The 27,802-nt window shown below is 36.8% G+C and overlaps 1 protein-coding gene across 12 annotated transcripts in view; it reads right to left on the bottom strand.

Moving 5' to 3' along the window:
* The window catches only part of DLGAP2 (DLG associated protein 2), a 494,722-nt gene that overhangs the window by 242,783 nt on the left and 224,137 nt on the right, over positions 1–27,802 (bottom strand). For all 12 annotated transcript variants that reach the window (XM_076332874.1, XM_076332875.1, XM_076332879.1 and 9 more), the window contains one exon: positions 19,372–19,404. In XM_076332874.1, coding sequence (XP_076188989.1) covers positions 19,372–19,404 — 33 coding nt within the window. The remainder of the gene's footprint in view (positions 1–19,371; positions 19,405–27,802) is intronic.

Genomic DNA, 27,802 nt, shown 5'->3' with positions numbered 1-27,802 from the left:
ACATAGATGTAAGCATCCTGACTGTCAGTTAATAACAGCAGCAATGTTCTCATGGCAAGCAGGCTTTTAAAACGCAGGCTTGCATACAGAAAGTATTTCATAAACAGGTCCCATTTCAGATATCTCGGGTTTTTATCATTTTAAGTCATTCTTTATTTCAGCTCTATATTTTTGGTAACTTGATTATGCAAATACAGCATGGCAGAGATGCATACATGTACCCTTGAAATTCCCAATATACAGCTCTGAACCCTCACTTTTTCCATCTCATTTCACTTTGCTTCATTGTAGTAGTCAGTTTTACATTCTTGACAATTAAGGCTGACTTGACAATTACAAGCCTAGCCAATACTTACTTTTCAACAGGAATTCAATGGTAGGTGAGGCAGTCCTATTGATCTACGAAAAAAAAAAACTTCTCTTTTTCCACAGCTGTCAAACAAATACACCTAATTCAACAAAAAATGTCAGCACAGGCTTAAGCTGATTATTACTGAAATATAACGAAATACTTAAACTTGACCGCTTAAGGCAAAGCATATGCTCAATTGCCCAGCTGAGCAGACACCTAAACAAATAATGTATTAACCTTTCTTAGGTTGCTGGTTGACACTAACCAGCAACTTCACAGTTGAATTTTATACGTAAAATTGCATATGCTGTTCTTGGTCCAAGGCCCGACAACCACGTACTTCAGAATGTCTCCTGAGATCCTGCGGAGGATTGCTGCCATTGTCCTCATGGCCCAGCAGGCCAACAGTAGAATGCACAACTGCCTTGTGATAATAATCCTTTGACTAACTCACAAGCCTAGCTTCTATATAATCCTGCATCAGCAATATTTTTGCTGCTCCCATGGCGCTTCCTTCCTCTACACTGTTTTGTGTTTGGTTTTTTTTATAACCTCTCCAGTTCTGGATTTTCTCCAAGAATAGATTATTTCACCTTCTTCTAGTAAAGGTGTCAATAGGTAGCTTGCTCATGCTCAGCTACTGAAATATTTATCTTAGGGTTATATGCATTCCAGACACAGATCGTAGCAACTGCAATTCTGCAAGTGAGCTTTTTTCCATCTTCACAGCATTACTGTGCTTTGGGAACAGTCAAAGCTCTGACATGCCCATATTCTGTAACTACTGAAAGGCTCCAGTCTCACCAGAGCTTTAATAGGGATGCCACAGTTGATCAAACAATTGCCAGTCTGTTGCAGATCTTCTGAGAGCTGCAGCGGTTTTCATTCATCATCACACACCCAAGTAATTGAACCTCCAGGGCAATTCTGTTAAGCCTCACACTTACTAGCGTATGACACTTGTGGTGTTGTTATGAGTGCAGTTCCTGGACATTTAGGGAGAAGAGGCAGTGGAAGTAGAGAATGATTTGAAGGACTTTTCAAAATATTTAATACTTTTCTGTACAAGAAATAGGAACTATGTATTGGTCTTTATTATTACTCTTGTTGCAAGTTTCCTCTCTGTCCACCCATCCAGCTATATTATCCCTTAAGTATACAGCTCTGGAAAAAAAAATAGTAATCAAAACAATCATAAGTGCTAACACTCAATTATTTGATTTAGACTTTTACGAAGTCTACTTGGTAGAAATAAGACAAACAGGAAAGCACAGAGGGAAAAGAGGGAAATAATTTTCCCTTTCACTAGGGGCCCCTCACTACCAGAAGGACGTTGAGGTGCTGGAGCGTGTCCAGAGAAGGGCAACGAGGCTGGTGAGGGGTCTGGAGAACAAGTCTTCTGAGGAGCAGCTGAGGGAACTGGGGTTGTTTAGCCTGGAGAAAAGGAGGCTGAGGGGAGACCTCATCGCTCTCTACAACTCCCTGAAAGGAGGTTGTAGCGAGGTGGGTGTCGGTCTCTTCTCCCAAGTAACAAGCGATAGGACGAGAGGAAATGGCCTCAAGTTGCACCAGGGGAGGTTTAGATTGGATATTAGGAAAAATTTCTTTACTGAAAGAGTGGTTAAACATTGGAACCCAAACTGCCCAGGGAAGTGGTGGAGTCCCCATCCCTGGAGGTATTTAAAAGACGAGTAGATGAGGCACTTAGGGACATGGTTTAGTGGGCATGGTGGTGTTGGTTTGACGGTTGGACTCGATGATCTTAGAGGTCTTTTCCAACCTTAATGATTCTATGATTCTATGATTCTATGAATTTGTAGATCGTTTAGTCAGCTTTCTTTTGTGCATCAGTTTGAGAAGAGAGACAAAGGACAGCATGGATCTGGATATCAAGCTTACCTAAGAAACTGAGATATTCTGTTTCAGGATAATGTTTAATTCATGCTATATCCTTAATTACAAATTTGATTTCTTTGCATTAACACCTTTTTTTTTTCCTCATTAAAAAAACCCCAAAACTGAAAAACAACCCACTCGGTGAAGCTTTGATCTGCACTCAGACAGCAGCCCTTGAGCTCGCCTTTGTTACCTGATGTAAACATCCAAATGCGTTTGGAGGATCAAGGCTGTTTCACCACTCAGTGCAGTAAAATGGCAAGAGACAGAAATTGACTCGAGGGTTAATAAAACATGTTGAAGAACAGAGTATTATTTTGTCTTTTTGTTTCTCATATACACTGAAAACACAAAAATCACACATTAAGTGGCCAGACTTGGATTAGTCAGTCATTGTAGGAAGCCACTTGTTTTAGACTCGGTTTGAAATTAACACTTGGGAGCTGATGAAGGTAGGACAGAGCAAGACTCGCGTGGCGGTTGTCCAGGAGCCAGCAGCCCCGTTGCTTTAGCCAGGGCTGTAAATTCAAGCACCTTAGTGTGCACAGTGGATTCAGTGTCACACTCGAAAGGAAGCTGTCTGTCAATGAAGAGAATCCAAAACAGACAGGTTGACGTCAGCATCATAAACTTCATCCAGAAACCTACTGCCAACTAGCACAGTAAGCTTCTCCTTTTATTGTTCCAAATAATATTCAGTAAAATTGCCTTTGTAAATAGTGAGACTTTACGCCTAGTAATCCAGTGCATGGTCTCTCCGAAATGTGACGTTTCTACAAATGTCTCTTAAATATGTTGGGATACATACCAAGAGGCCATGCTTTAGATCTCATTATCCACATTAACATTCCTTAAACTGGAAAACTGTAAATCATAGGAAATGCTAAACAAATTGAAGCTATGAAAATGGAATAATTCACTGAACAGAGCTGTTGTCTCCGTGCACTTCGTTTCATTTTTATTCCTTATAACCAGAACCATAAGAGGTGACTGAATTTTGCCTCCATTTTTAGTTAATGTGTTCTTCTATTTCTCTTGTACCATTATGGATAAACAACCACCTACTGTCTCAAAGAAAGAATGATTACATAGACCACTGGAGACCTGTTCTACATTAGCCTGTAATCCCAACCAGGGCATTCATTTGGAAAATGGACTCTCAGCTTCAGTGTCCCTCTTCTGAACTAAGTGGAGTAGGGACTGAAGGGTCTCTCACATCTTCTGAAGGCAAGCTTGTCAATCAGCTGCTGAGTATATTTATTTTATGAAACATTAGTAAGCACATTGTCATCTGAATCCCTGCATTTCCATGAGAAGTTTTCTTTTCAACAAGTCTAACCTTTTCTTTAAAAATAAACCTCAACCTAAAATTTCAGATCACCACTTTAAAATTAGTGTTAATTATAGTCACTTCTCCTGAGGAGAGATGCTGTATCAATGTTATTCCACCAGAAATTACGGCCAGAAAGAAGCTTGCCACGAAGTTCAGTACTGCTAGGAAGCTTAACTTATCACTGTATGAGCAATTACTTCTTCAATAAATTATGCAGCATTTATTAATCAATGTATTACCTGTTCAAACAAGAAACAAAATCCTCCACTGTGCATATATTAACAGTAGATAGAGTATGATACATTATGCTGCAAGGAAACAGAAAGAAGAATGGTGTGGGGATTTAGGGCTCTAAATTCAGGGTGAGACAGGAGAGATGTTTACCACAGACTGAAAAATGTTCTATAAGGAATTGCTGAGTTGAAGAGAACATCAAAGCTGTGAATATTTACAATGCATTTATCTCTTTCTAAGCCAGTAAGAGAGGAAGATCCTGGCACTTCTTGGAATTGCCCTGCTGTGTTCCCACATTTTAGTGTGAAAACAATTATCATTCATTTCTTCAAATTACATTGAAGTGTTGCTTCTGCTAAATAGTGTCACTTTCACTTCATAAATTTCTTTTGGCTTCACTGTACATTTGATCTGTTTTTAGATCATACAGTTTATTAAGCAGGTCTCTGTGAACTCAACCCAAACATACTAGACATTATTTGGAATTTAGAATTTAGTAACCAACCGATCACTACAAAACAAGCATAAACATCCTGACCAGAGTGTACGCATTAGGTATTTAAAACTAGCTATATGTGTTAGGTTCTGCCTCAGAGCCTTCTATTACTGTGGTCACATTGCTACCTATTGAATGGCATAGCATTGTGTGAGGTGATCACAGCCAATTCACAACAGCTTAAAATGTAACACTGACTTTTTACTACATTTAAAAAAAAAAAATCTGAAAGAACCCTTGTTAATAAACCAGGCTATAAATCCACAAAAATGTTCTTATTTGGGATTCCTACATATCTTTTAGAAATAAATTGCAGTGTTTAATCGCACTGTTTACTAGCATAGCTTTTAACCCTTAAAAGTCATCCAAATGTTGATTCGTTGTTTTTTTTTAATTCTCAGGTGGAACCACTTAAGTCTCTGGCAGAAGGTTTTTCTGAAGAAAATACCCTCTGACAAAAAAGATATACTGAAAGCCATATAAAGTGACTGTAATATTTTCTTTTTTTTTAGCTACAATAACATATTATTTAATGTGATATATTATTTAATAATGGATCTATAGCAGTGTCCCAAAATACAATATGGAACATTACTATCTCTTTTTAATTATAAGTACTGAAGTTATGGCTCTAGAGTTTGTTGTTTCTGAAGATTCAACTGAAAATATAACTCATCACATGTTAATGGGTAATCTCATTTTTAGTTGTGAGGATAATGTAGGTTTGCTACAGAATGCTAGTTATTTAGACCCAAATAGTAAATGTACTTTGATCGCAAGACATTGCGATCAGTCAGCAGGGATAGTAGCTGACTACACAGTCAGCTAGGGCTGTATTTTGTTTCTGCTTCTGTCCATGTTCCAGTCTGGATCCTCCTCCAACTCTTCTGCCTGTTATCTCCATCATTCTTGGAGACAATAACAAATTGCCTATTTCTTTCCCCTGTGAGTAGGAATGACTGATTTGTCAATGTCTAGTTAAAACTTATTATAAAGTAAGCAAGATCTTGCACAAGTATTTATATGTCTTCATATTCAGAGGGTGATCTTTCTAAAAGATAACGTTAGGAATAGAGCACAGATGCAGGCACAAAGTTTTTGACCTCACCTGTCTTGTAGAAGGAACTTAGTGCAAAATTTCCTTAACCTTCCCATTTCAAACAAATGAATCATTTCAGTTTGGGATGCCTAGTCATTCAAATACAACAAATCCTGAGCTTGCTACTGTGAAGTAATTATGACAGAAAGGTACTATGTGGTTTAGCAGAGTACAAAGATTTTCCACAGACATATTAAAATGCTAAAATGGGAGCAAATTCACTGTAGGTGTTAAACCCACCATCCTTTGGAGGCTATGAGGCTGGAAAAAACTGCATCAATGGAATAGAGCAAGAATTCCAATGATGAAGTTGGACTTGGTCCCTCTTCTGTTACATCTTCTATCACATCCACAGCTGATCTTTTCTGCTAGATCATAGAACTAGCTGCTGTATTTGTATTTAGTTTCCCCAGTAAGAGAAATGGGTGTCTTTAATCTTCTTCCATGGTCTCTCTAGTATCACCTCACAGAATGAGAACTTGAAGCTCAGCTATGTTGTTTTGGGGGATCACAAACGCGTTTGTCTCTCCTCAGGTTATACGTAATCTGAGTTCACCTTCTCAAGGTTAAAGACATTGAACGCTAACAGACAAACAAGATTTATAAAGATTCTGCATATAAATCTCATTTAGCTTATTGTGACATAAGTCATGATCCAGCACAAGAAAAACAGCTTTACACTGTGTCATAAAAATAAAACACAGATAGACATCTGCCGCCTTTCATTCCTTGCTGCTCTTGACTATCCCTTGGTGGTAGTTCAGAAGTTCTTTATGTTCTCACAATTCTGCTCTTGTGCAAGTCCCACCATCTAAAACCTCACTTCTATTTCACAACCCTGGCTTCTCCTTTGTTAAGTGGAGTTTGACCCCTTTGCTACCTGAAGTCCTCCATCAGTCAGTGAGTCTGTTGCTTATTTACCAAACATCTGGAATTCAGACTTGGAAGCTGAGTTTGCCCTTGGCAATATCTCTTGGTCTGTGGGTGCTACAATTAAATCTATGGTTGCTGAAGTTTAGCATCCCTCCATTGTTAGTCTTGTGTCTAAAGCAAGAATTTCTTCTGTTACCTTTTTTAGATTTTAGATTAATATGAAGAAATGTGTACTACAGAGTATAAACAAGCCCCATATTTAAAACAGAGTGCACTCAGACTCAACTTTTACGTGCAGAGAACCTCTGGTATCAAGCAGAATTCCTGATTTGCATATTGATGCCCCCAAAGAATTTCTCATGGCAGAGACAGTCGTAACATGTTCTTTTCTATGAGCATTTTTACAGCATGAAATAAATCATTCCAAGAAACCCTCTCCCAAGCTGGGTTTAAACTCTCAGCAGCTGGCTAGCTAGAAAACATAACACACACATAAACCTTATGGTATCAAGAATTAGATTTAGCTAACAGAAGAAAAGGCCAGAATTTGAACTGCATGGACTTTTATTGATTTTAAAGTGTCTAGCATGCTAGCATAAACCAAAAGAAGTAGAATATTTTGGCTTAGCTTCAGGAATATCCTCCAGCTCCTCTGTGCTGTTTCTGTGATACAAGGCAAATATTGAAGTGGTTAAACAATCACTTAATCAGATGCTTCACCACTGCCAGAAAAGTGAAAATCACTATGACTAGCACAAAATTATTTTTAAAGTAGTTTATATACAGTAAATACAAAGGAAAACGAAGGCAAAAAGAAAACACCCACATGTTCTTCATCAGTAAGGAAATTCATTTTCTTCTATATCAATATGATGAACTGAAGATTACTGAGGAAAAGGCAAAAATAAAATCTCCATGGTGCCATTCGTGACATTAACTCAGAGCCTTATTTCAGTTCATGAAATCCATAACTTACAATAATCTACATCAGGAATGTGGTTCCATTGTTAGTTTTGGATTCTCTTGTTAAAGCACAAAGACTGTTGAGATGGAATTATCTCAACACTGTAACTATTTCATGTCAGCTGAGAAGCACTTTAAGAAGTTTCTTTTCAGAATGGACTCTGATTTGCAAACACAGACATTCAGTTCTTAAAAAGGACATTGTCATGATATACTTGGCAAACAAAAAATGTAAAGGCATAATGAAAATTCAACACAAAATAAAAACCCCAAGAGGTTACTGTCTCCACATGTGCTGAAAAAGAATAATTTCCATATTTTAATAATTAGTCCATCTCATAAGGAAGGCTGATAATGGACATTATTGAGACTGAGTTCAACATTCGAAGTTTCTAATTAAAAAATGAGTCCATTCTAAAAAGTGAAAAAAATTATCTCTTTTTCTTCCAAGTAACTCATTGTACTGTGTCCAAGCCTTATATCTGACTGAATACATTCGTCCCATTATCTTTTCAAGGGTTACGTTAAGTAAAACAAATAAAGACTGAACCGTGACCTTTGTGCTGCATTAGCATAAGTTTACTATATTCCTTTTACTAAGCATGCTGAGGCATACAGTGGAAGTCGATTTGTACCACTGAGAAAAATAAGCTGTAGGAAAAGAACCCACTGACTCAAGTTTCAGCTATATTGTATGGGGTTAAAACCTGTAAAACCAGCACTGGGGTAGGAACTGCACTGTGGAGGACATGCTGCCTCTTGATGCAGCTGGAAATCAAGGTTTCAAGTAACTGGAACAATACCATATCAAGATTTTTCAGAAATATTTTTCAGAGACAAGTGCTGAAGAGCTTGTTTAACATTCAGCTGCACAAGCTAATTGTTATTAACACAGTTGCTGCCATCATATTATTCATTTTCACAGACAGTCAGAAGACACAAAAAAGTATTCCCAACCACATATTCAAAGCTATTTCTTTGTCACATATTATTGCAGACAAATGTTGGCTTTAATATTTTATAAGGTATGTCACGATTACAGTGACTAAAATTGTGGTGAAAGCTGATGGAAAATAATCAGCAGGTACAGAAGGCTAAATCATTTTGCTTGAAGTTCTTTGCTGTGAAAGTCCTTGCTCTTTTTCTACATAATATTTCCACTGATATCAGTTATCACAAGGTAAGAGCTCAGGATTTTCATACATCGTTGAGGTGAATGTTGCCAGAAGTTATCTAAGATTTATGCAAATGTACACTCTAGGAGAAGTCAGCGTTCCTTCTGCGTGGAAATCTCTTTTAAATTAATGCAGGTTTTGGCTTCAGAAAAGAGTTCCTTTTCCTAGTACACTGTTTCTTAACCTTTTCAGATTGATGATCCAGAATCAAAGTATAAACCATTCATGATCTGCTCAGTCAGAATGAAACGCGTACATGCGTGCAATAATAATCGTATCATTTATTTGTGCGTGGGTTTCAAAAGATGGATTGGAAATATTCGATCTTGAAGGTCACAGCGTGTGGTGATAGGAAGGGAAGTTTTTCTTTGCTTTTCTGTAGCAGCTGAAATGCGTACATGCGTGCAATAATGATCGTATCATTTATTTGTGCGTGGGTTTCAAAAGATGGATTGGAAATATTCGATCTTGAAGGTCACAGCGTGTGGTGATAGGAAGGGAAGTTTTTCTTTGCTTTCTGTAGCAGCTGTGCTTCTCAAACCTTACAACCACTGATTTTTTTAAGACTTTCCCGCTACCTAGCATAATTAAACGCTGATTGAGAAACAGTAACTTAATCTTGCATACAGAAGACCCCTTGATACTATACAGCACTTTGCAACTCACTGCTGTTCAACTTTATACCTAGAATTAGCTTCACTTTTTCCTAGAAGGCGGCGAAGATATTGACAATTCCCCTGTAGCACAAGGCTCCTGCTGGATTTTGAGCTGCAGGCTAAGGCAGGCCTAGCTTTCCTGATAAACCAGTAGTCTGCAGAGGCCAGACTGACCATCTGAGCATGCCCTGAGCCTGGGACTAAGGGAAAGATCCAGGGAGTGATACGGTGAAAGTCAAATCAAGCTTGGAAACTGTCCACCCCAAGCTATACACTGCAGAACTTAAAACTGACCCATAAGATCTGCCCCTTCAACTTTACTCAGTCAAATCCCTAGTAACTTAAATAAGGAATGAATGTTGAAATGTGCCTCCTTTTAAAAGAAATAATCTGTGTGTTTTGGTAGAAATCCATCATGTTTCTTATCCTACAAAGGCACAAAAGTATCTTTCTAAAATATAAAGTAGGCTAGAAGCTGCAGGCAATATTCAGGAGACATTACTGTTCAACTTAAAGAGATCAGCTATGTATATGTACAAAGGAGTATTACAGTTGAACGAATACACAAACGCTAAGCATTGCAGAGCATGAAAATTATAAGCTAAGGGAAAGCACAGACAGTTCACACTATAAAAGAAATGTTCTCATTTATGATACATACTTCTAAAATAACATCTTTAAGAGAAACGTGTTACTGAAGAAATTAACATACAGAAAACAAATCTGACATACAAACGACAACTCAAAACCCAGGACATTTCATGTAATATAAAAATGTGCTAAACAGTTAGCAAAATAAGAAAAATGGAAAAAAGAAGTGTGTGTATGTACATACATACTTCCATTCAACAATTAGTTTAAAATATCAGCATCTTCTAGGCTGCACTGACGTTACTTACATTGGTCCCTACTCCAGCAAACGCTGAAGTCCTGACCTCTATAGGACTAAATGACATGTGTAACTTCATTCACTGTTGGCAGAGGAAATATTCACATTACCAGTGCTGCATGCAACCTTCATTGTGTGCTGACAATAACCTTTGAGGCCAACTCTTCCCCCCCAGAAATCAAATGAGCTTTTCATTTATTCATTCATACTGGAGCAAGAAAGATGAGATGGTCCTTGTGTTTGGTTTTGTTTGTTTTTTTAATCACAACAACGTAAAATGAATGTACAACTAATACCTTTTGCGTTTGGGATTACATCCTATTTGTCCAAATTAAATCAGCTTTCTTTTTTTTTGGTTTGCACAACCCAGAAGAGTGAATCAGTAGATTAAAAAAAAACGAGGACAACAATGTAGTTTTGAGTACAGCTTTTTCCTGTACATATGAGAAATAGAAACAGCTGAACATTGAATTTAATTTATTCTAAATATAAATGACAGGTGAAGGCCTGGAAAACATTTTTTTAAAGAAAATAATTTATTTTCTTAAAACACACCTGAATTTTTTTTCTTTTAAGACCTTTATCTTAAATTACCACAAGATACTCTGTAAAAGAAACATACCAAAATTGAGATCACCATATCTCACACTTAGCTTACATAGGTCCTAATCCTTTAAATATCCCATTCCTGATTTCATACAACTAAATAAAATGGGCAACTTTTTATTCCTTGTTATAGACAAAAGTATTCATTTTACTAATGCCATATATAACCTTACAAACTATACAAATACAAACTGTAGAATTCAGAAGATTTCAAAATTAAATCTTCAAATATTTCAAGTATAACTAGACACTGAGAGCTTTCTGCGCAACTAAATCTTTAGCCAGCGTACTGTAGACAACTTTTGCTGTCTGCCCAAATGCAGGCAACATGAAAATACAGTAGCAACATCATGTTCAATATTGTTTCAATAAAAACATACTGTAATTCTTTGCTAAAAATCATGATACACATCTCATCTCTTCACTCTATATAAAACCCAGCACAGTTCAAGAAAAATGCACATTATGAATATACTATAACTTGTTATCCTAAAGAAATTAATGAGTAAAATCATTAAACCACAACACCCAGTGAGAAAGAGATTTAAAAATATTTAGGTTCATACCGAATCTCCAAATTTTGCAGGTTATTTTATTTTAAAAATATCTAGTCTAACTTGCATATTTCCTTTTGATCTAAGAGTAAAAAAAGGTTCAATATATACAGACTACACAATGGAGAATGATAGCAATACATTTCTATGCAACTTGAAAAAGTTTCCATAAAGATGAAAAATCAAATCACTTCACTTTGAGAGTAGTAGCTAAAGCATTAAAAAAAAAGGAAAGGTATATTAGCAGTACTTGGATCAGGAGGAAGTTTCATACTACCAGTGATTTTACCAGAACCTATTATTTAAATGTTAGCAAGGAAGTTCACACAGGCACACAAATGTGACTATTCCTGAAAACCAAGGTGCTGGCATACAAATGGATCAAAGCAGAAAGATCAAAGACCCTGACCCTGTATTTACATAAATTTTTTCATACAGGACTGAATAAAGTCAGCATTATGTCAATCACTTCAGGTAATAATTGTGAATTATTACTATGTTGATAGCAGGAACATTATTTAACTGTTTCAGTGGTACATATACAGAACAAGAAACTTTCTAATTTGAACAACTGTGAAATTTTTACAATTAGCAGGCAAAGAAGCAATATTAAAATTAGGCAAAGTAGATTTTGTTATGTGTTATTGTTTCTTTAAAAATGTCAGGATTATGTGTTGTGAAATGCACTTTGCTTCCTTAGACAATGTCAATTTTTGATACTGATAACTGTTGGTCTAGTAAATACAGCATAAGTACAAAAAAGTTAAGACTACAGGACTCTTGAAAGTCATTGCTTGCCAGTTTTCAGTATGGATTACTAAATGTTAAGATGAACGAAATGAAGATTAGCAAAATTCTCTGGAGTGATTAATATGCCTGTAATAGTTTTCCACTAGATACCAAGGGAAATGTTTATATTCAGAGCCAGAGCTACCCAGATGGAACATCATCAATATTAAGAATATTGCCAAGTTTAAGGTATTTTTCTGAACTACCTACTGTCTGGATTCTTTATTTATTTTAACAACAAAAAACCAAACCAAACCAAAACAAAAACCAAAACAGACTTATTTCCCCCCCAAACCCCGACACGCTAGTATTAACCAGAGCACAGAGGGCACCAAAGCTGGTAGTACCCAAAATAAATCCACCACTCTCATATTCGCATATGTGAAAAAGCCATTTTTTTCCTCAAGGAAAGCAAGAGTTTTTTGTTGTTACTGTCAATTATTTATTTATATTTCTTGTATTTCCCAAATTTTACTGAATATTTTATGCATCTTATGAGCAAATACAAACAATTCAACAGTACCATTTGTTTTGATTTCAAAACATTCAAACCATTTTTAGTAAAAAAAATGTATTAAAAAATCAATTAAATCCATCCTCGACTTTTAATCATATTAAAAACCCTTCTATTTTTAATTGACATAAACTTCTGTATGGGTAAATGAGTGACATATTCTAGCATTCTTGTAACTTTGCTAAAAATTTTTCACAAACTCATTTCTTTCCAGAGAAAGACAAAATTATGTTGGCATCTTAGCTTGAAAATGTAAATCAACAGTAAAAACCAATCTTAATCTTCTGACACTTGGATTTATTGTCAGATAATATATAATTGTCAGAAGATTCTCAATCTTCTCACACTTGGAGTCATGCAGTATCCATGCATTGGCTGTTTGAACTATTAACTGTTTAACTTAATAAAAGAACAAGTGTAGGAAGAAAAACAATGTTCACTTTGAGATACATTAAGAAATATATCTCCTCTAAACTCTCCTTTTACATGGAACATTTATTTTACTTATTAACAGAAAGTCACTGTTCTAAGGTTGCTATAACAAGCTTGAACCCACCAAGTCTAACAACCACCAACCACTTCTTGTGCCAGTTACTTGCAAAAAATAATGAATGAACTTAATTCAAACTGTAGGTGCACACCACAGCCCAAAAGAGATCTGAGACGCTGAGGAAGAATCTGAACTGCCTGGACAAATTCTTAGGCAAAACTGTTGAAGGAAAGTGCATACAGGAGAAAGAAAGTAGCGAAAGCACCAGAAAGTGCATGGCAGACTTTGCCAGTACAGGTAAATTCTGTGACCTTAGGAGAGGTCTGTGAAAAAATTTTTTTGGTCTACAGTGCTAGGTGTGAGAAGATGGTTACTTGGGGCACAGAAAATTTATCCCGCTCTTTGAACCTTCTTTCACCCAGGACTTCACCATTCTTTGCAAGCATACAAAAGATCATTAAACAATCCCTAACTTCATTGCTAGTTCCTCTAAATGGGGACAATCTCTAAGACCCCGATTCTGGCTGCCACTGGTCACAAGGGATAAAAATATGAAGAATATCATAATCTCTCTGCACTGATATGACTGGCTTTTCATACATTTTATACACTGTGTGCAACACATGCAGCACAGTACTGGTCTGGTTCTGTGGTGTGTGCAAAGTCTGTCTCATTAGTGGTGGACTTGGCAGTGTTAGGTTGACGGTTGGACTCGATGACCTTGAGGGTCTTTTCCAACCTAAATGATTCTGTGATTCTATGGTTTTCTCATGTCAGAGCAAGACATTTCTGTATGCCATCTCTCTGAGTGCCCTTGTATGCTTTGGATGGAAACTTCCACACAAGTTGAGATAACTGCAGTAAGTTCTAATGCACCCCAATATGTATTTTTTTTGGATCTACAGTTGCCCCACTACATGAATATACCTAAAAAGACCCAGTCATATAGATGAGGTAGGAAAGGGGGAATATCTCCAGTTCATTCTTTGGAGGTTGACCCTTAGAAACTTATGAGGCCTTCGCAGAAGGAATACGAGGATTTCCACAGCAGACAAGGCCAAAGGTTTTCCCAGTAGGGTATTCAGTTTCTGACTACAGTAACTAAAAAGTTAATAAAAACCAAAGATGAAGAAATGATTTATAATAACCTACCCTTAGGGGACCTATCTCCTTTATCTATTAAAAGACAGGTTGTTTTTTTGTTTGTATAAAAACATATTTTGATAACAACCGGACTTCCCTCTATCCCAAATCCGTTGCAACATTCTTACTGTTCACCAAAACATCCAGTGCTAATTGAATTTGAGGTCAATCTCAGAAGTCACATTGTGGCAGCGAGTTCCACGACTTCATTTGCTTTTCTGTTATACTTGTTCTGCTTTTGAGTATTTATTTGGTCTGGATATATTATGAAACTGGAATGCATGGTTTCCATGATCCCATGGAAAACGGGACGTGTCATTTACTACAGTATTAGGAAAGTGCAGTAGATGTATTTTTTTTTTTTTAATTGATACCTTCTCTAAATTACATGGAGCAAACCATCTCAATATTCATTCATGTGGGATTGCTCCTTATGTATCTTGGCAAGTTTACTATATATCTCTAGATTCCTAAACTCTTTGCTATGTTCCTGGTGGTGGTGGTAAGCAAAAATTCAACTCAGTATTTCAGGCTAGAGTAGTTCTAGTATGCACAAGTGGTGTTTTAATGTACTGCATTGTACTCTCCATCTCATTCTTTACAAATATTCATATTTTGCCTGTTTTCTTTAACTATCATCCTAACTAGAGGTCTTCACTGAACTATTCATAATGAAACTTGAGTCTTCTTTCTATGATGTTAAAGTTAATATAGATCCCATCAAAGTAGAGAAGTATTATTACTCATAGCCTTTGTGTATATCAATATCTTTTACAATGCATGGTGAGCCAGACTTAATTACTAGATGCTGTGGAACTGAAAGGACATTTGCCACATAATATCTCTAGTAGAATGAGATATGAATACTACAGTCTGTATGTAGGCTGCAAGATCAAGAGGTACCAGATAACAGAGTGAATAATAGGTAGAACTGCCTACTATCTGCTCCACAGTCTTTGCATAATTGCTCAGCGTATTCTACCACTCTCATAACACATCAGGAGCTTCTACACAGAGAAGCTTATTTTCATCATGGAATACTTGTAAATAGATTGGAAATTACTATCAGCATCACAGTAATGGGAGAGAAAGCTTAACACCTACAGCAAAGTTAACCTGGGTTTTCTCTCCCATGAATATCCAAACAAAATTCTAGCCACTGTTTTTTATCTCAAACTGATAAGAACCCAACAAGCCCATAAGGCCATCAACAGAGGGTCAGATCAAAGGCCATTGCTCCCAGTATTCTGTCCCCCATAACCGTCAGCAGCTGATACCTGGAGAAATGCATTTTTCCATGCTCTCCCTAGTTTTAAGAGAGAAGCATCTAAGGAGAAGCAGAGCATACAATGATGCTTTACCTCGATCCAGTAATCTATAGCTTCTAGCGGCTAAAGGACTTCCTGGAAGTAGTTGTATCTTTATCATTATTTTCTTCTGTTGAAACAGACAATAGACTGAAATGCTGGACAGAGCCAGACCTTGTATTAATTCTTCTCAAACTTCACTAGAAACACCCCCAGTCAGTGGTATTGCTTTTAACACCACATTTTCAAGATCTTTGTGTTCAGATAAAGCTTGTGCTGTCAAAGAATGCATAGAGGTGTCTATTTTTACAAAAGTTGAAAAGTGCTGGTATTGTACAGGAATGCCCATTTATCTTTAAGAAGGAAAGAAAGAGAATAATCATAAAATACAGAAGCCGTGAATAGAAACAGTAAGTCACTACTGGAGTTGTGAAGGATATTAAAAAAGCTTGGAAGAAAAGCTTCCATTTGCATAGGTTTTGAGAAGACAGAGTGGTCTACTGAAATCTTAGCTGCTACCAAACTTACTAGTTTGCTGCTTTGGTAATATAGAAAATTGTATTTGTTAATATAGTCCTTTCAAAAACTTCTGTGAATAACTGCCAGGAGTTAGAAAGAACAGAAACATCTGCTTGAGGATTAATGGGGATAACTGTTCCTGAAACTTCTCATGACTACACCAGTCTTTCTAACAGAGTATGTTGGCTGTCAAAGGCTGAGCTAGACACGTGTCTATAACACGCTATCCTCACTTAGAATCTGAGCAGGAAAAAAAGAAACAAAACCAACCCAACAGTGTTTACCATGACAACATAATCTGTCAGCTGCAGATCACTTCCACAAAGGCGACTGTCATAATCTGTCTGAAAACACGTCATTGCTGCTCTTGCATTTCCAAAAGATGGAGCAGCTCGAAGTAGCTACACTAATGGGATTTATTAGACCACTAGCTCTGTCTTCTGCAACTTTAGTTTCTTCCTAGCATAAAATAGTCCTCCTGGTCTTCAAACATCTTACACTGACAGGAATGGTAGCTGACGTGCTTGTCAATAACACAGAGCAAACCCATGATTTTCTAAACAGAACACATAAGCCTTTGCAGCTCATACAAAAGACTGATTCTCAAACAGAGTCCTCTGTGTTGTCCAACTCATTCTCTTTAGATGGGCTGCAAAGGAGGACACATGACACATTTATCTACGGATCCACAAATTCCACAGGCTAAACACTGAAACGTGAAATCTGTATTCTGACAATTTGTATCTCCCTCCCATATCTGACATTTTTTCCCTCTATAAAACATGCACCAACATTGTCCCACACTTGTGCAACAATGCGTATGCAGATAAATGCACTTGCTTCCTGAAGTGCAGCACTAACTGCTAAAAACTTTGCAAAATGCCCCCCAGTGAAGAGGTCTCTTTTACACAGTCATTTCCTATTACACTTGGATATACTGGGAATCCAGGACCAAACTGCTGGTTTTGAAAGGGGAGTGATGGTTAGAGAAAGGATGAGCCACCACAAGAACAGTGAGGACTGCAGTTGACCAATCTGACAACCAGAATTTGTGGCTTGCAATACGCTTCCACTCTGCCACCTTTCTTACAGAAGGTAAAAGATGTTGTTCAGAAACTCACCACTAGCTGCCTGGAGGTTTTTCAATAAATGGCATAAACAGCTTCAGAGGAACTCAGAACCGGTAAGATGTGAAGCTGAGTCTTCCTCTCTCCCAAATCAGGGAGATTTCTCCACATCTACTATTTCATGAACAAGTCTCTGCTTACCACTTTTGAAATTAATACAGGTGGCCTACACCGTGGCACATCTGTCTTACAATTTGGCAAATTCATCTTAATGTCCTAAAGTACATTAATGTAGTTAGTGAACTTTGTTTTTTTCTGAAAAGGAGGAGGAAAAAAGGAACGTGGAGGCAAATGGTATCTACCATTAACTGATATTCTTTGAATTTGCCTCAGATACCAAAAATGTAAACTACAAGCCACAGAGTGTCTCAAATTTCTGAAGAAGGCTACCGAGAAAAGTCAGAAATCCCAATTAAAACATTGCAACAAGTTGATTTTTTAGTTCTTCCCTAGTTTTCTAAATAACTTAATTAGTTTACTATGAAACCATAGCAAAATTTATAGACTGTTCCAGAGGAAAATTGTATTTTTTGAGGTTTGAGTTGTTGGTTTTTTGGTTTCAATTTACACAACAAAGATGTGAAGTTTCTTTTAGAATGGCCTTCTAAAAACTAAAGTCATATCTATTGAGCAACCACTTCTTCATCACAAAATCACATATAAAACTTCTGTGAATGTTCAGTATAAGATTAGAAATTGTGCTAATCTGGCAAGGAAAAAACTTAGGATTCTAAGTCATGTCACTAATCTAAGATGACATTGATGTCAATATTTTTAAAATCGAGGCAGAGAATTTATAAATAGCATTCCAGTAATACTGTATTTGAGGGGAGAGTATGGTGATCCAGGAGACATTCATTCCTGGGAAAGTTCATTTCTACTCAGCTAAAAACTGAACATTATGTTCTTGAGAAACGTTCCTATAGAAATACATATAATTATCTTTTGATTCTAGATTTTTAGTCATATAAATGTTAAACATTTTTATTACCGATTTTTTCTAATTCCCTTTTTACAAAGTCCATGTACATTTATTAAAATTTGCAAAGCTGAATAGGTATGAAAGAGTAGTAATGAAAAGAAAAGAATTATTGTTATAAAACAGGCATAGCATGTAATAAAACAGAACTAATCCAATGCATAACTTTGAAGTTGGACAACCTTATCAGGAAAGGAATATTTCATGAAAGGCAAACAAACACCTGTCTTATTTTTCCTTTTCATATGTGTATCTGTGCTATTATAAATTTACCAAATAAAGGACAAAGAAAATGAACAAATCAAGAATTGTCTGTTTATTAAAGGAATGCAAAGTCAAAACAAAACTCTAAAACAATTATTTGTCAGTAGATAACAAAGGAGAAGCAGATGATTAATATTTAATTTACTGAGTTATTTCATTAGTTGCAAGGTCTCAAAGCCTTTAACTTCCAGGCTTCATGTCTTAATAACTTCTCCCTCCTAAATTTATAAAACATTAAAAGTTTAAATTGTTTTTTAGAAACTATTCAAGATATAAAGCTGAACGTCTTTGGGAACAGCCTAGAATCTATAATTTTCTTTTTTAATTAATACACTTTGGTCCAGCATTTACATTTCCTATTTCAGACTATGTTTCTTAGAAAGACTCCAGATGGTTGATTTGAAACTAAGGTCAGCTTTTCGACATTTTCTTTATAACAGCACCAATGATAATAAATAAATAAATAAGAGAGATTTTCCTCAAAAATGGCCTGCTTTAAAAATCATAATCTCATTACTTCAATGTTCGTTTAGGTAAATTGTGGTTCTCACCTTGGCATTTAATTAGTCACTTGGAAAAAAGCAAACAAACCAACCACCAAACACATTCATGTGGGCATGTATTTGCACTGCATAATGGTTATTGCTCAATTATCTTTGTTTCAGAAGCAATATTTATTCACTTCACCTGCTAAAAAATGTTAGCCTCTCACAGTTCTCTGTAAATGTAATATCAAATATAAAAACATTTTCTCATTTCCCTTTTATGTCCAATCCCTTTGTTTTCCATGCTCAAAGTGATGTCCTTAAATGTCTCTTCACACTCTCTCTTACCCCAAATTAGTTTGACAAACACACAAAAGAATAAGTAGCAAATATTTCAATTTTTGCCCTAATGGAATATTTGTCCTTCAAGGTATTTCCTGCCTGGAGCATGTACTGTGCTTTACTCAGCCTAATTCAATTCATTTTTGGAATCTAACATAGGGAAGAATATATTTCATTGGTTCTCATCATTCAGATACCATTTCCAGTCTCTTGTACATGTGTATCATTTGAGTCAAGTGTTCACCTCTAGCTGCTTTGAAAAATATCGATAGGAAAACACGCTCACCTTCAGGCTCCCCACAGAGTGTACACTGCGACTCTGCAAAGAAAAAGAGATAAATTATAATTTGTTGATTTTAAGGTCTGTCATAATTACATCCAAATAGAATAAAACTTACAGAACTCAAAGTTAGCATGAAAAATGCAATTCTATTTTCAGCACCCATTTTTTAACAGCTGCAAAATAAGTTTCAAAAAAGAATTTTTGCAGGAAGAAGTTTAAAATAGAACTATATAAATGTCTAGTTACATTTATATAACTATCACCTTCATTGACTCCAGCTGAATGCATTCATGTAGCAGGACTTTTTGCCTCCACATGACTTTTTGTATTTGTAGATATACAATACTGCAGTGACAACAGTCACTCAAATAAAACGTTTAAGCCTCCTAATATTTTATTATTGGAGGTAGCAAACAGTAATAGTGACAGAGTTGTTATATTCCTTTCTCATAAAAGACTTCCAAGTCCTCCCAAGAAAGAGGAGCAAGTCAGTCAATGTAAATGTGCAGTTATACTCTGCAAAACATTCAAGTAAAGAAATGAAGGAAATAAAACTCCATCATAACAAACAGATGGTCTCTAAATGTACAATTACTATTTTATTCACACACCACTATTTGGAAGTTAGCCGTCTTAAAAATTATTTTGCATAATGTGAAAATATATACACACATGGAGGAAATACTTTATAGTATCCTTGAGACTGAGCTGCTTCAGGTGTTAGTATCAAGCTGTAGAACAAAGCTATTCTTTAGAATCCAAATACCAGAATCAATTGACATCACAGGGATTGTAATCAAGTTGGCAGATAATTCTGATATATTGGGAGAAGTTCTACTAGAACAAGACAGCACAGTATATTTTAAATGACAAACCTCTGAAATCTCCATTTTAACACTCGGCTGAAAAATTACATCTCTAACAGCAACAAGTATGCTGAAGCAAATATATATATATATATATATATGCAGGCACACACACACACACACACACATGTGCGTGTGTATACATTTTTATATAAATTCAGTACAAAAAGCAGTTTAACATGCCTGGTTATATACAGATCCAATTCAAAAGCTTGCTGAAATTATCTCTGGCCTTGAATGACAAATAGGAGGCCGTGACATTGCCAGTTATTTAGAAGTACTTTCTCCATACAGTTAAGAGGCTGTCTCACAGTAACCCACTGTTGTAATGGTACTCAACCCTACATCTTTCGTGTATTTCAAAAACATTAATCATTGGTTTTTTACTAGTGCCAGAGGTTGTAGCATACATGAGGGAAAGGAAACTTTTAAAACAGCATAAAGTTGCATGAAAGAGAGGAATTAATTTTGATGCAGTTCAGCACCATGAACCATGTAGTTGAACCGTCTATTGATAGACTCACTAGTGTCCCCAGCAGATCTGACAAGCTGGAAACAACACCCCAATGGCAAGCTTGAGAAAAACCCCCAGTGAAAAGCATGAAAAGCCTAGTCTCAGATAACACAGGCCTATTTCTTTCACTGCTGGATGAAAAACACGCTTGCCACAATCTGAAGTGATGCAGAGGAAGCAGCTCAGAAGATTTTTTTTTTTCACTTTTAATTAAAAGACTTTCTGAGGTTTTACTGAGAGGGGCTGCCTGTCTGTGTGCAGTTTACTACCCTGATTGATAAGGAAGAGCAAGCTGAGACTTGGTTTCTGAACTTCTGACTTTTTGCTGATCCTCTATGTCCTGCTAAGAACTGCTTCACTGGTTTGTTACAACCCAAAGACTGCCTGACATTTTTTGCAGCTCTAAACACCATCTTCCAAAGGTCCCCACTCAACAGTACAAATTATTAGCTTCCCTCTTTTCCTCACTAACATAAATTAGTTCCAATATTGCAAATCTGCAGCAGGGTAGATAGTCTAACCACAAAATAAGGCTTGCAGCTATGACTGGTGCCAGAAAGTTGTCCAAAAGCTAGCTAGGTGTCAGGACTATCCCTGCCAGACTGCTGCTTTTTTGGCCTTCTTTCAGGTGTTTGTTTAAGGTCCCATGTTTATGGGCAAGCCAGGTGTTTCTTCCCCTACCTCAGCATGCCTGGGGAGAGTTCATGGGGGGATTTTGTTTTAATTCATCAATGCATGCCTTCCGGAGGCTGGGAATCATTTCAAACTGACAGCAGTGCCTCTCTTTCTACACTGGTAAGAAGCAGACTTTGTGGATGTGGATGATTCACCAGTAAGCCTCTGTTTATGAACTTCCCCACTGTAGTTTGTTACTGTGGGGGAGGACTAGATACCCTTTTTGTTGTGCTTGACACATACAGCTCAAGTGACAAATAAAAACACAACCACTTCTACTAGACACATGAACAACATGACAGGGAGGTTGTACGGAGCACTGTTTTCCACAGAGCCTCTGTGTGTGTGTGTGAGAGAGAGAGAGAGAGAGAGAAATGATGAAGTCTCCTTAGATCCGTACATTCTAGGGTTATTGTTGAAAGATTGCATGTCCTAAGTTTCCAGGACTAAAACCATATAAAACATACACATCACACTCAAATATTTGTAGGTTTACATTATACAGAAATACAGAAATCTTAAAATCCTGTAAAGAAGCTATGTCTTGAAACTTATTTTAACTTCTTTTCTCTGTAAGGAAGTTGCTGTATCTTGGTAGAAAAGATCTTTCTGGAAGATAGCTCAATACTAAATACCTGTACTAATTTGGAAATTTTCTAATTTAAATTTCAGCTCTGGGGTCAGATGACAGCAATGAAGGACAGTGTAAGAAGTTACCACTCCATCAGGTGAAATGACATTGTTTAGGCTGAGATGCACCTTACCTAAGGTTGGGTGTCTCAGCATTAATGTTCAAAATCTAAACTAGTCTTAAAAGATTTACCAATTAGTGGAAAGAAACAGCCACCTAACCTGCCTTAGAAACCTATGTTAGCATAAGATAAATCAATAAATAGCTTTTTGTAAGTACCCATTCCTTTTTTTGTGTTCTAAGAGGTCTTAGACTTAGGCTACATCTTCACAAAAACATTCACGGCAAGAGAGAAATGTTCATTGTAAGTGGCCTCTGGAGGTCTTGTAGTTCAGCCTCCCACGGAGAGCAGGGCTGTCGCCAACACAAGTTCAGCTCAGCTGGGGCTTTGATAGTCAAGTCCTGAAAGCCACCAAGGATGGAGATTCCACAACCTCAGTGGGCAGCCTGCTCCAGTGCTGCATCAGCCTCATAGGGTCCTACTTGAATCTCTCAGTCTGCAGTTTGTGGCCATTCTTCCTTGTTGTATCACCCAGCACTGCCGAAAAGACTTTGGCTCCATGCTGTCTGTAACTCTCCTTCAAATAGCTGCAGTCCGTTATGGATCTTCACCTCAACAGGCTAAATAAGCCCAGCTCCTTCAGCTTCTCTGACCAGAGGGCCCTCTGCTAGACTCCCTCCAACTTCTCCCTATGCTTCTGGAAGCAGGGAGCCCCAACCACTGAACGCAGTATTCCAGGTGCAGCCGCACCAGCACCAGAGGGAAATAATAACCTCCTCAATTTGCTGATCATACTCATCCTGGCACAGCCCAGTACACAGTTTGCCTATTTGCAACAAGAACACTCTGTTGACCCATATGCAACTTGGTATTCATGTTCCTTCAGAAAAAAATAAATGAATAAAATCAAGTCTTAGTAAGATCGGTCCCCTGATCCAAGTCTCCCGCCAATTATAACAGTGCTAATGTATGGCACAAGGGAAGAGGGAACGCATGGTCAAACGTGGGTGGACCAAGACTGCTCTTTTCAGTACTGGCCAGCCCATAGATCGGCTTAAGGGAATCGTGAAATCTCAGCCTTAGACAAGTAACTTTTGTATGCCCATGCTGGAGGGAATGACGTCTAAAGTGAAAGTGCTTAAGCTACTACACGTTGTGATGGAATAGGAGCAGGCACATTACCACATTTCAGACAAAGATATTTCTTAAGCCTCTCCTTCTCACAATTCCTAGTAATGGATTATGCCTCTACATATCTGAGTCTTCTAAAGTATTATAATGATACCTTCACAGGAGGTATTCTTTCTTTTTAATATGTTGCTAATCGGCTGCACTTAACAAAGATGCTTGTTCTTGCAAACACTCATACCTGTGAGTAACTTCTTTGTCATTGCTCTTGAAAGTAAAATGACTAAGATGGGCGAGTGTTCAGAGATTTGGGACCCAATAAATCAATAGAACAAGGAAAACCTATAGTTATATTATTAATCTCACTCTATCATTTTGAAATTGTCTAGCCAACAGAAATAATCTTCCCAGATACAAGAGCTTGCTGACAAAATAGGTCATAAGAAAGATCTTTTGAGGAAACAAATTTATCATGAAGACAGAAGCTCTTTTTCCCCCCCAAATAATATGAAATTTATTTTTATTTTGATAGTTTTTCTTGTCTAACCTAAATGATAAGTAAAACTAAAAATAATAAACCCAGACATGTAAATGCCAACATTCTTTCTCCGAAAAGCTGAGTTCAACATTCAATTTTAAATTTGAGTGAAGATAAATTATTCTACTAAACATGTTCCCCTTTCCTTGCTTTGTATACTTTTCTTGTATGGCTGGTGCAAGTACAATAAAATCTACTATAAAGAGCTACAATAAAGAAAACAATATATGGGCCAGATGAAAGATACAAAATAGCCATTACGAATAAATTACAATTCAAAATACCCATGTAAGTTATATAATGTAATAAGACTAAGACAACACAGTATTAGTAGTATTCTAAATCAGTTTAAAGAAAATACTGAATGGTATTTAATAGTTAACTATACTTTAAAGTACACTATGCTCTCAGCAGGGGTTTACCCAGATTATGGAGTAAAACCCGGATGAGTTTTCACTGAGATACATGGAAGTGACAGTATGACAAGAAATAATAGGCAAAGGTGAGAAGTAGTGCTGGGGATAACTTGTCACCTCAGCACCGCATTCAGAATATGGATACAGTCAGCCCTTCTGACTACCCCTTGAATAATACCACACATCCAGTTTTGTATCCTCACTTCATTTGTGTAACAGACTTTTCTGTCTCCTTTCATCTGATACTACCAGAGACCCTTTGCAGCTCCTCCCTGCTGCCACCCTTCTTTATATTATTTTAAATTTTAATTACAAACATATATGTTCTCTATTGCTTATATTTCTCTTTTTTTTTTCCCCACTACTGTCTAACTCTATTTACTGAGTGGCCAAAAAAAGATACCCCTGTTATATAATTACTGAATATCACTGCCTATTTGAATCCAGAATTCAGTGCATGAGAGGAAAACTGGAAATTATTTTTGTTTCACAGAGAAATATGGTTGGCCTTACAGAAAACAATTCTCGGTTTGCCTTTTTTTCATTTAATTTATGCAAAATGATAATAATAATAATTTAGAAAGCAATGAAAAAATAGATCAGTTTCCAGTGAGGAAATTTAGCAGATAGTGCTTTAGATTTTGGTTCTAATGGCAATAAATTCAACTGTTTCTGACACTATTTCATCAATGTCTCTTTACATCATTTTACTGATGTCAGTGAAACGGAACTCTGTGACACTTAAAGAGATACAGTGTAGCCATGCATTATATTGAGATTTAGTGCAGCTGAAAAGCAAGGTATAATTTAAGGATAAACTGTGAGACTTCTAATAATTTTCAGGATTTTAATCCAATATTTGTATCTAAACATGGCTATAATAGTGCCAATAAAAGCTGACTGTATTATGAGCTATGTTTTCCATTCTCTTTTCATGTCTATTTTTTCTCCTACACCTTTTGTCTTTATCTGTTGCTTTTTCCTCCTGTTGATATCTCACCATTGCACAATACCATCAGCTGAAACATCAACGTGACAGACCTATAGGATAAACTGTAAGAATTTATCATGTCCGCCAAGATTCTCCCATTCACAATCATCCTCTTTGTTCCACACCGATGCTAGAGCAACTCCTGTGGAGATCTCCCACAGAGTGTTCAGTCACCCGTGTAGGTAAGGCATTGAGAGACACCTACAAAAACCAACTAGCCTTTTCTTCTGCGAAGCACATTTGAGCTTTACCTACAGAAATTGTTCTAAAATGTTCTCTAAAACCTCTGATGACAGGGAATAAAACCCTCTTCAGGTAAATTATCTCTGTTGCTAAATTATCTTTGCAGTTGGAGAGATTTTTCCTATATAGCCCAAGCAGGCGTTGCTTTCGACTATGCAGATGGAGAATAAAATTTTTAATGCACTTAGGAAAAAATAATAATATCTAATTCAGATACATATTGTTTCCTTCACATCTTGTTTTTTTTTTCTATTCTAAGCCTTCAGTTTTTCCTCACAGTCATGGTTGCTAATACTCATCTCATCTTTGCTGTTCTCCCCTGGAGGCTTTCCAACTTAGCCATATCTTAAAGTTATAAGTGCCCCACGCTGAATACAGTACACGACCTGAACCCTTCGATTGCCAGGTAGAGCAGAATTTTGACACTCTGACATCCTTTTTATATTTCTAAGAATGCCATTGGCCTAATTTTGGGCAGCAATATTTTCTTGACTCAAATGAGTTCTCATCTCATCCTTATAGACAGGAATTTGACTAGAGGTACCTTGAGCAGTCACCATCATAAGAATGAAATAACTCAAGGATACTTTATTGGTCTGCCTTTGCAGTAAGAGCCCTATTCATGTAATCCATGTAGACCAAGTGAAATCCACAAAGCATTCCAGGTGCTTCTTACAACTTTTTGTTTGCAACTATGAAGTGGCATCAAAATGACACTACACCAAAACACTCTATTTCTTACAGTATTTTGAGTGCTGACAAATAGTACAACAGGAAGAGAAAGCAACTATATTTGGACTCAGATATTGTTTGGACCCATTTCCATGAACAGTCATAAAAGAAATAAAAATAATTTCAAGTTATGCAATCAAAAGAAAAGCATGCAATTATACATATATACATACATACACATTTATGTGTGTATGTGTGTATATATACATATCTGTCTATCTTGAAACCTTTTTTCTTCTGAACAGTAGTATTTACACATAAAAATAACTACCAGCAGTCAGTTAATCATGCAGAACGTAATAACAACAATTGTTTAGAACTGTTGTGGATATAGCCAATAAATGTATTTCATCCCTCTGAAACTATTTCTACAAGCACTTCTTGCTGAGTGTAAGAGCCTACTTTCCTGCCTGCCTGCCTGCCTCTCACTGCTGATCATTTACGGTATGACCACTCTCAAGATGAGATTCCCTTGCGTTTGCAATTTCGGCTTTCTTGAATCTTTCCTTTTAACTGGGGTATTCATAACAAAGGGCCTTTTACTTCTGAGGATCAGGCCTTGGGGTTAGGAAAAACAAATATCGACTAGAGTTTTGGAGGATAGGAAAAATACAATAGAAAAAACAGCTGCCTGTGAGAGACTAGCAGCTGGACTATATTGTGAAAGGCAGAGCAAGGGGAATGAGTAGCCCTGAGAAGGGCAGATATTGAAAGAACTTTAAATAAAAATAGAACACAGAATAGCCATTATTAAAATAGAATGAGCCTAAAGCAGAAGAAAATCAACGAACCTGGCAGCAAACTTTGCATCCTTTTGAGCAAATGAACTGACATCCAACCAAATGCATAAAGCAACCACTAAGAGCCCATTATTTTCCCCAGATAAAAATCTAAAGTTCATGCTCAAAGCAATGCCAGAACCTATTCACAGTACTTGCATATCAGATCCTTCTCCATATGGAGTTTACAAGTTACACGTGCATTAACCACGCCAAAAGAGATTTCAGAAAAGAATTATGAGACCAGACAATCAAATATTTTCATAGGAAAACAAAAATAACTGAAGCAATAAAAAGCAAAATATAAACCACTCAAGAAAGAAAAAAAAAGCTAATGTTTCTCTTGGTGATCTGAACACAAATACTTTCTTTTCAGAGGAGCAGTCATAAACACAGTAATAAAATGTATGTGCTTTAGCACACTTCTGATACACATTTCAAATGCACAGTATCAAAGTGGAGAGTCCAAATATCCTGAATGAGTCCAAAAAAGACCAGAAGATGTGTTTATAAAGAGCAAATCTACCTGTTTTTCTCCTTATTTTTACACTCGTTTTCTAGTATTTGACGTTCGAAGGTTAAAGTGAGTCATATTCCTCACAGCCGAGGGAAAGAAACTTACCACCCCCTAATCACATTGTTGCATCTTTATGAAAAACACCAAGGAGAGTAAGGCTGGTGATAAAAAATTGTGAGAGCAGGGACCCATGAAAGTGCTGTGAAATACAAAACTGAAGACAGTCTGCACCAGAGGCTTGCCCCCAAAACTCTCTGGAGCCAATGCAAGTGTCATTGGAGTTCAGCAGACTCAGGGTCAAATCTCAACAGCATACTTACGCAAAACTAGCCAGGCTATCTAC

The sequence above is a fragment of the Aptenodytes patagonicus genome, chromosome 3 (assembly GCF_965638725.1).
Source record: "Aptenodytes patagonicus chromosome 3, bAptPat1.pri.cur, whole genome shotgun sequence".
NCBI lineage: Eukaryota > Metazoa > Chordata > Aves > Sphenisciformes > Spheniscidae > Aptenodytes > Aptenodytes patagonicus.
The sequence above is the reverse complement of the archived record's forward strand: the minus strand, read 5'-3'. Positions and strand labels throughout refer to the sequence as shown.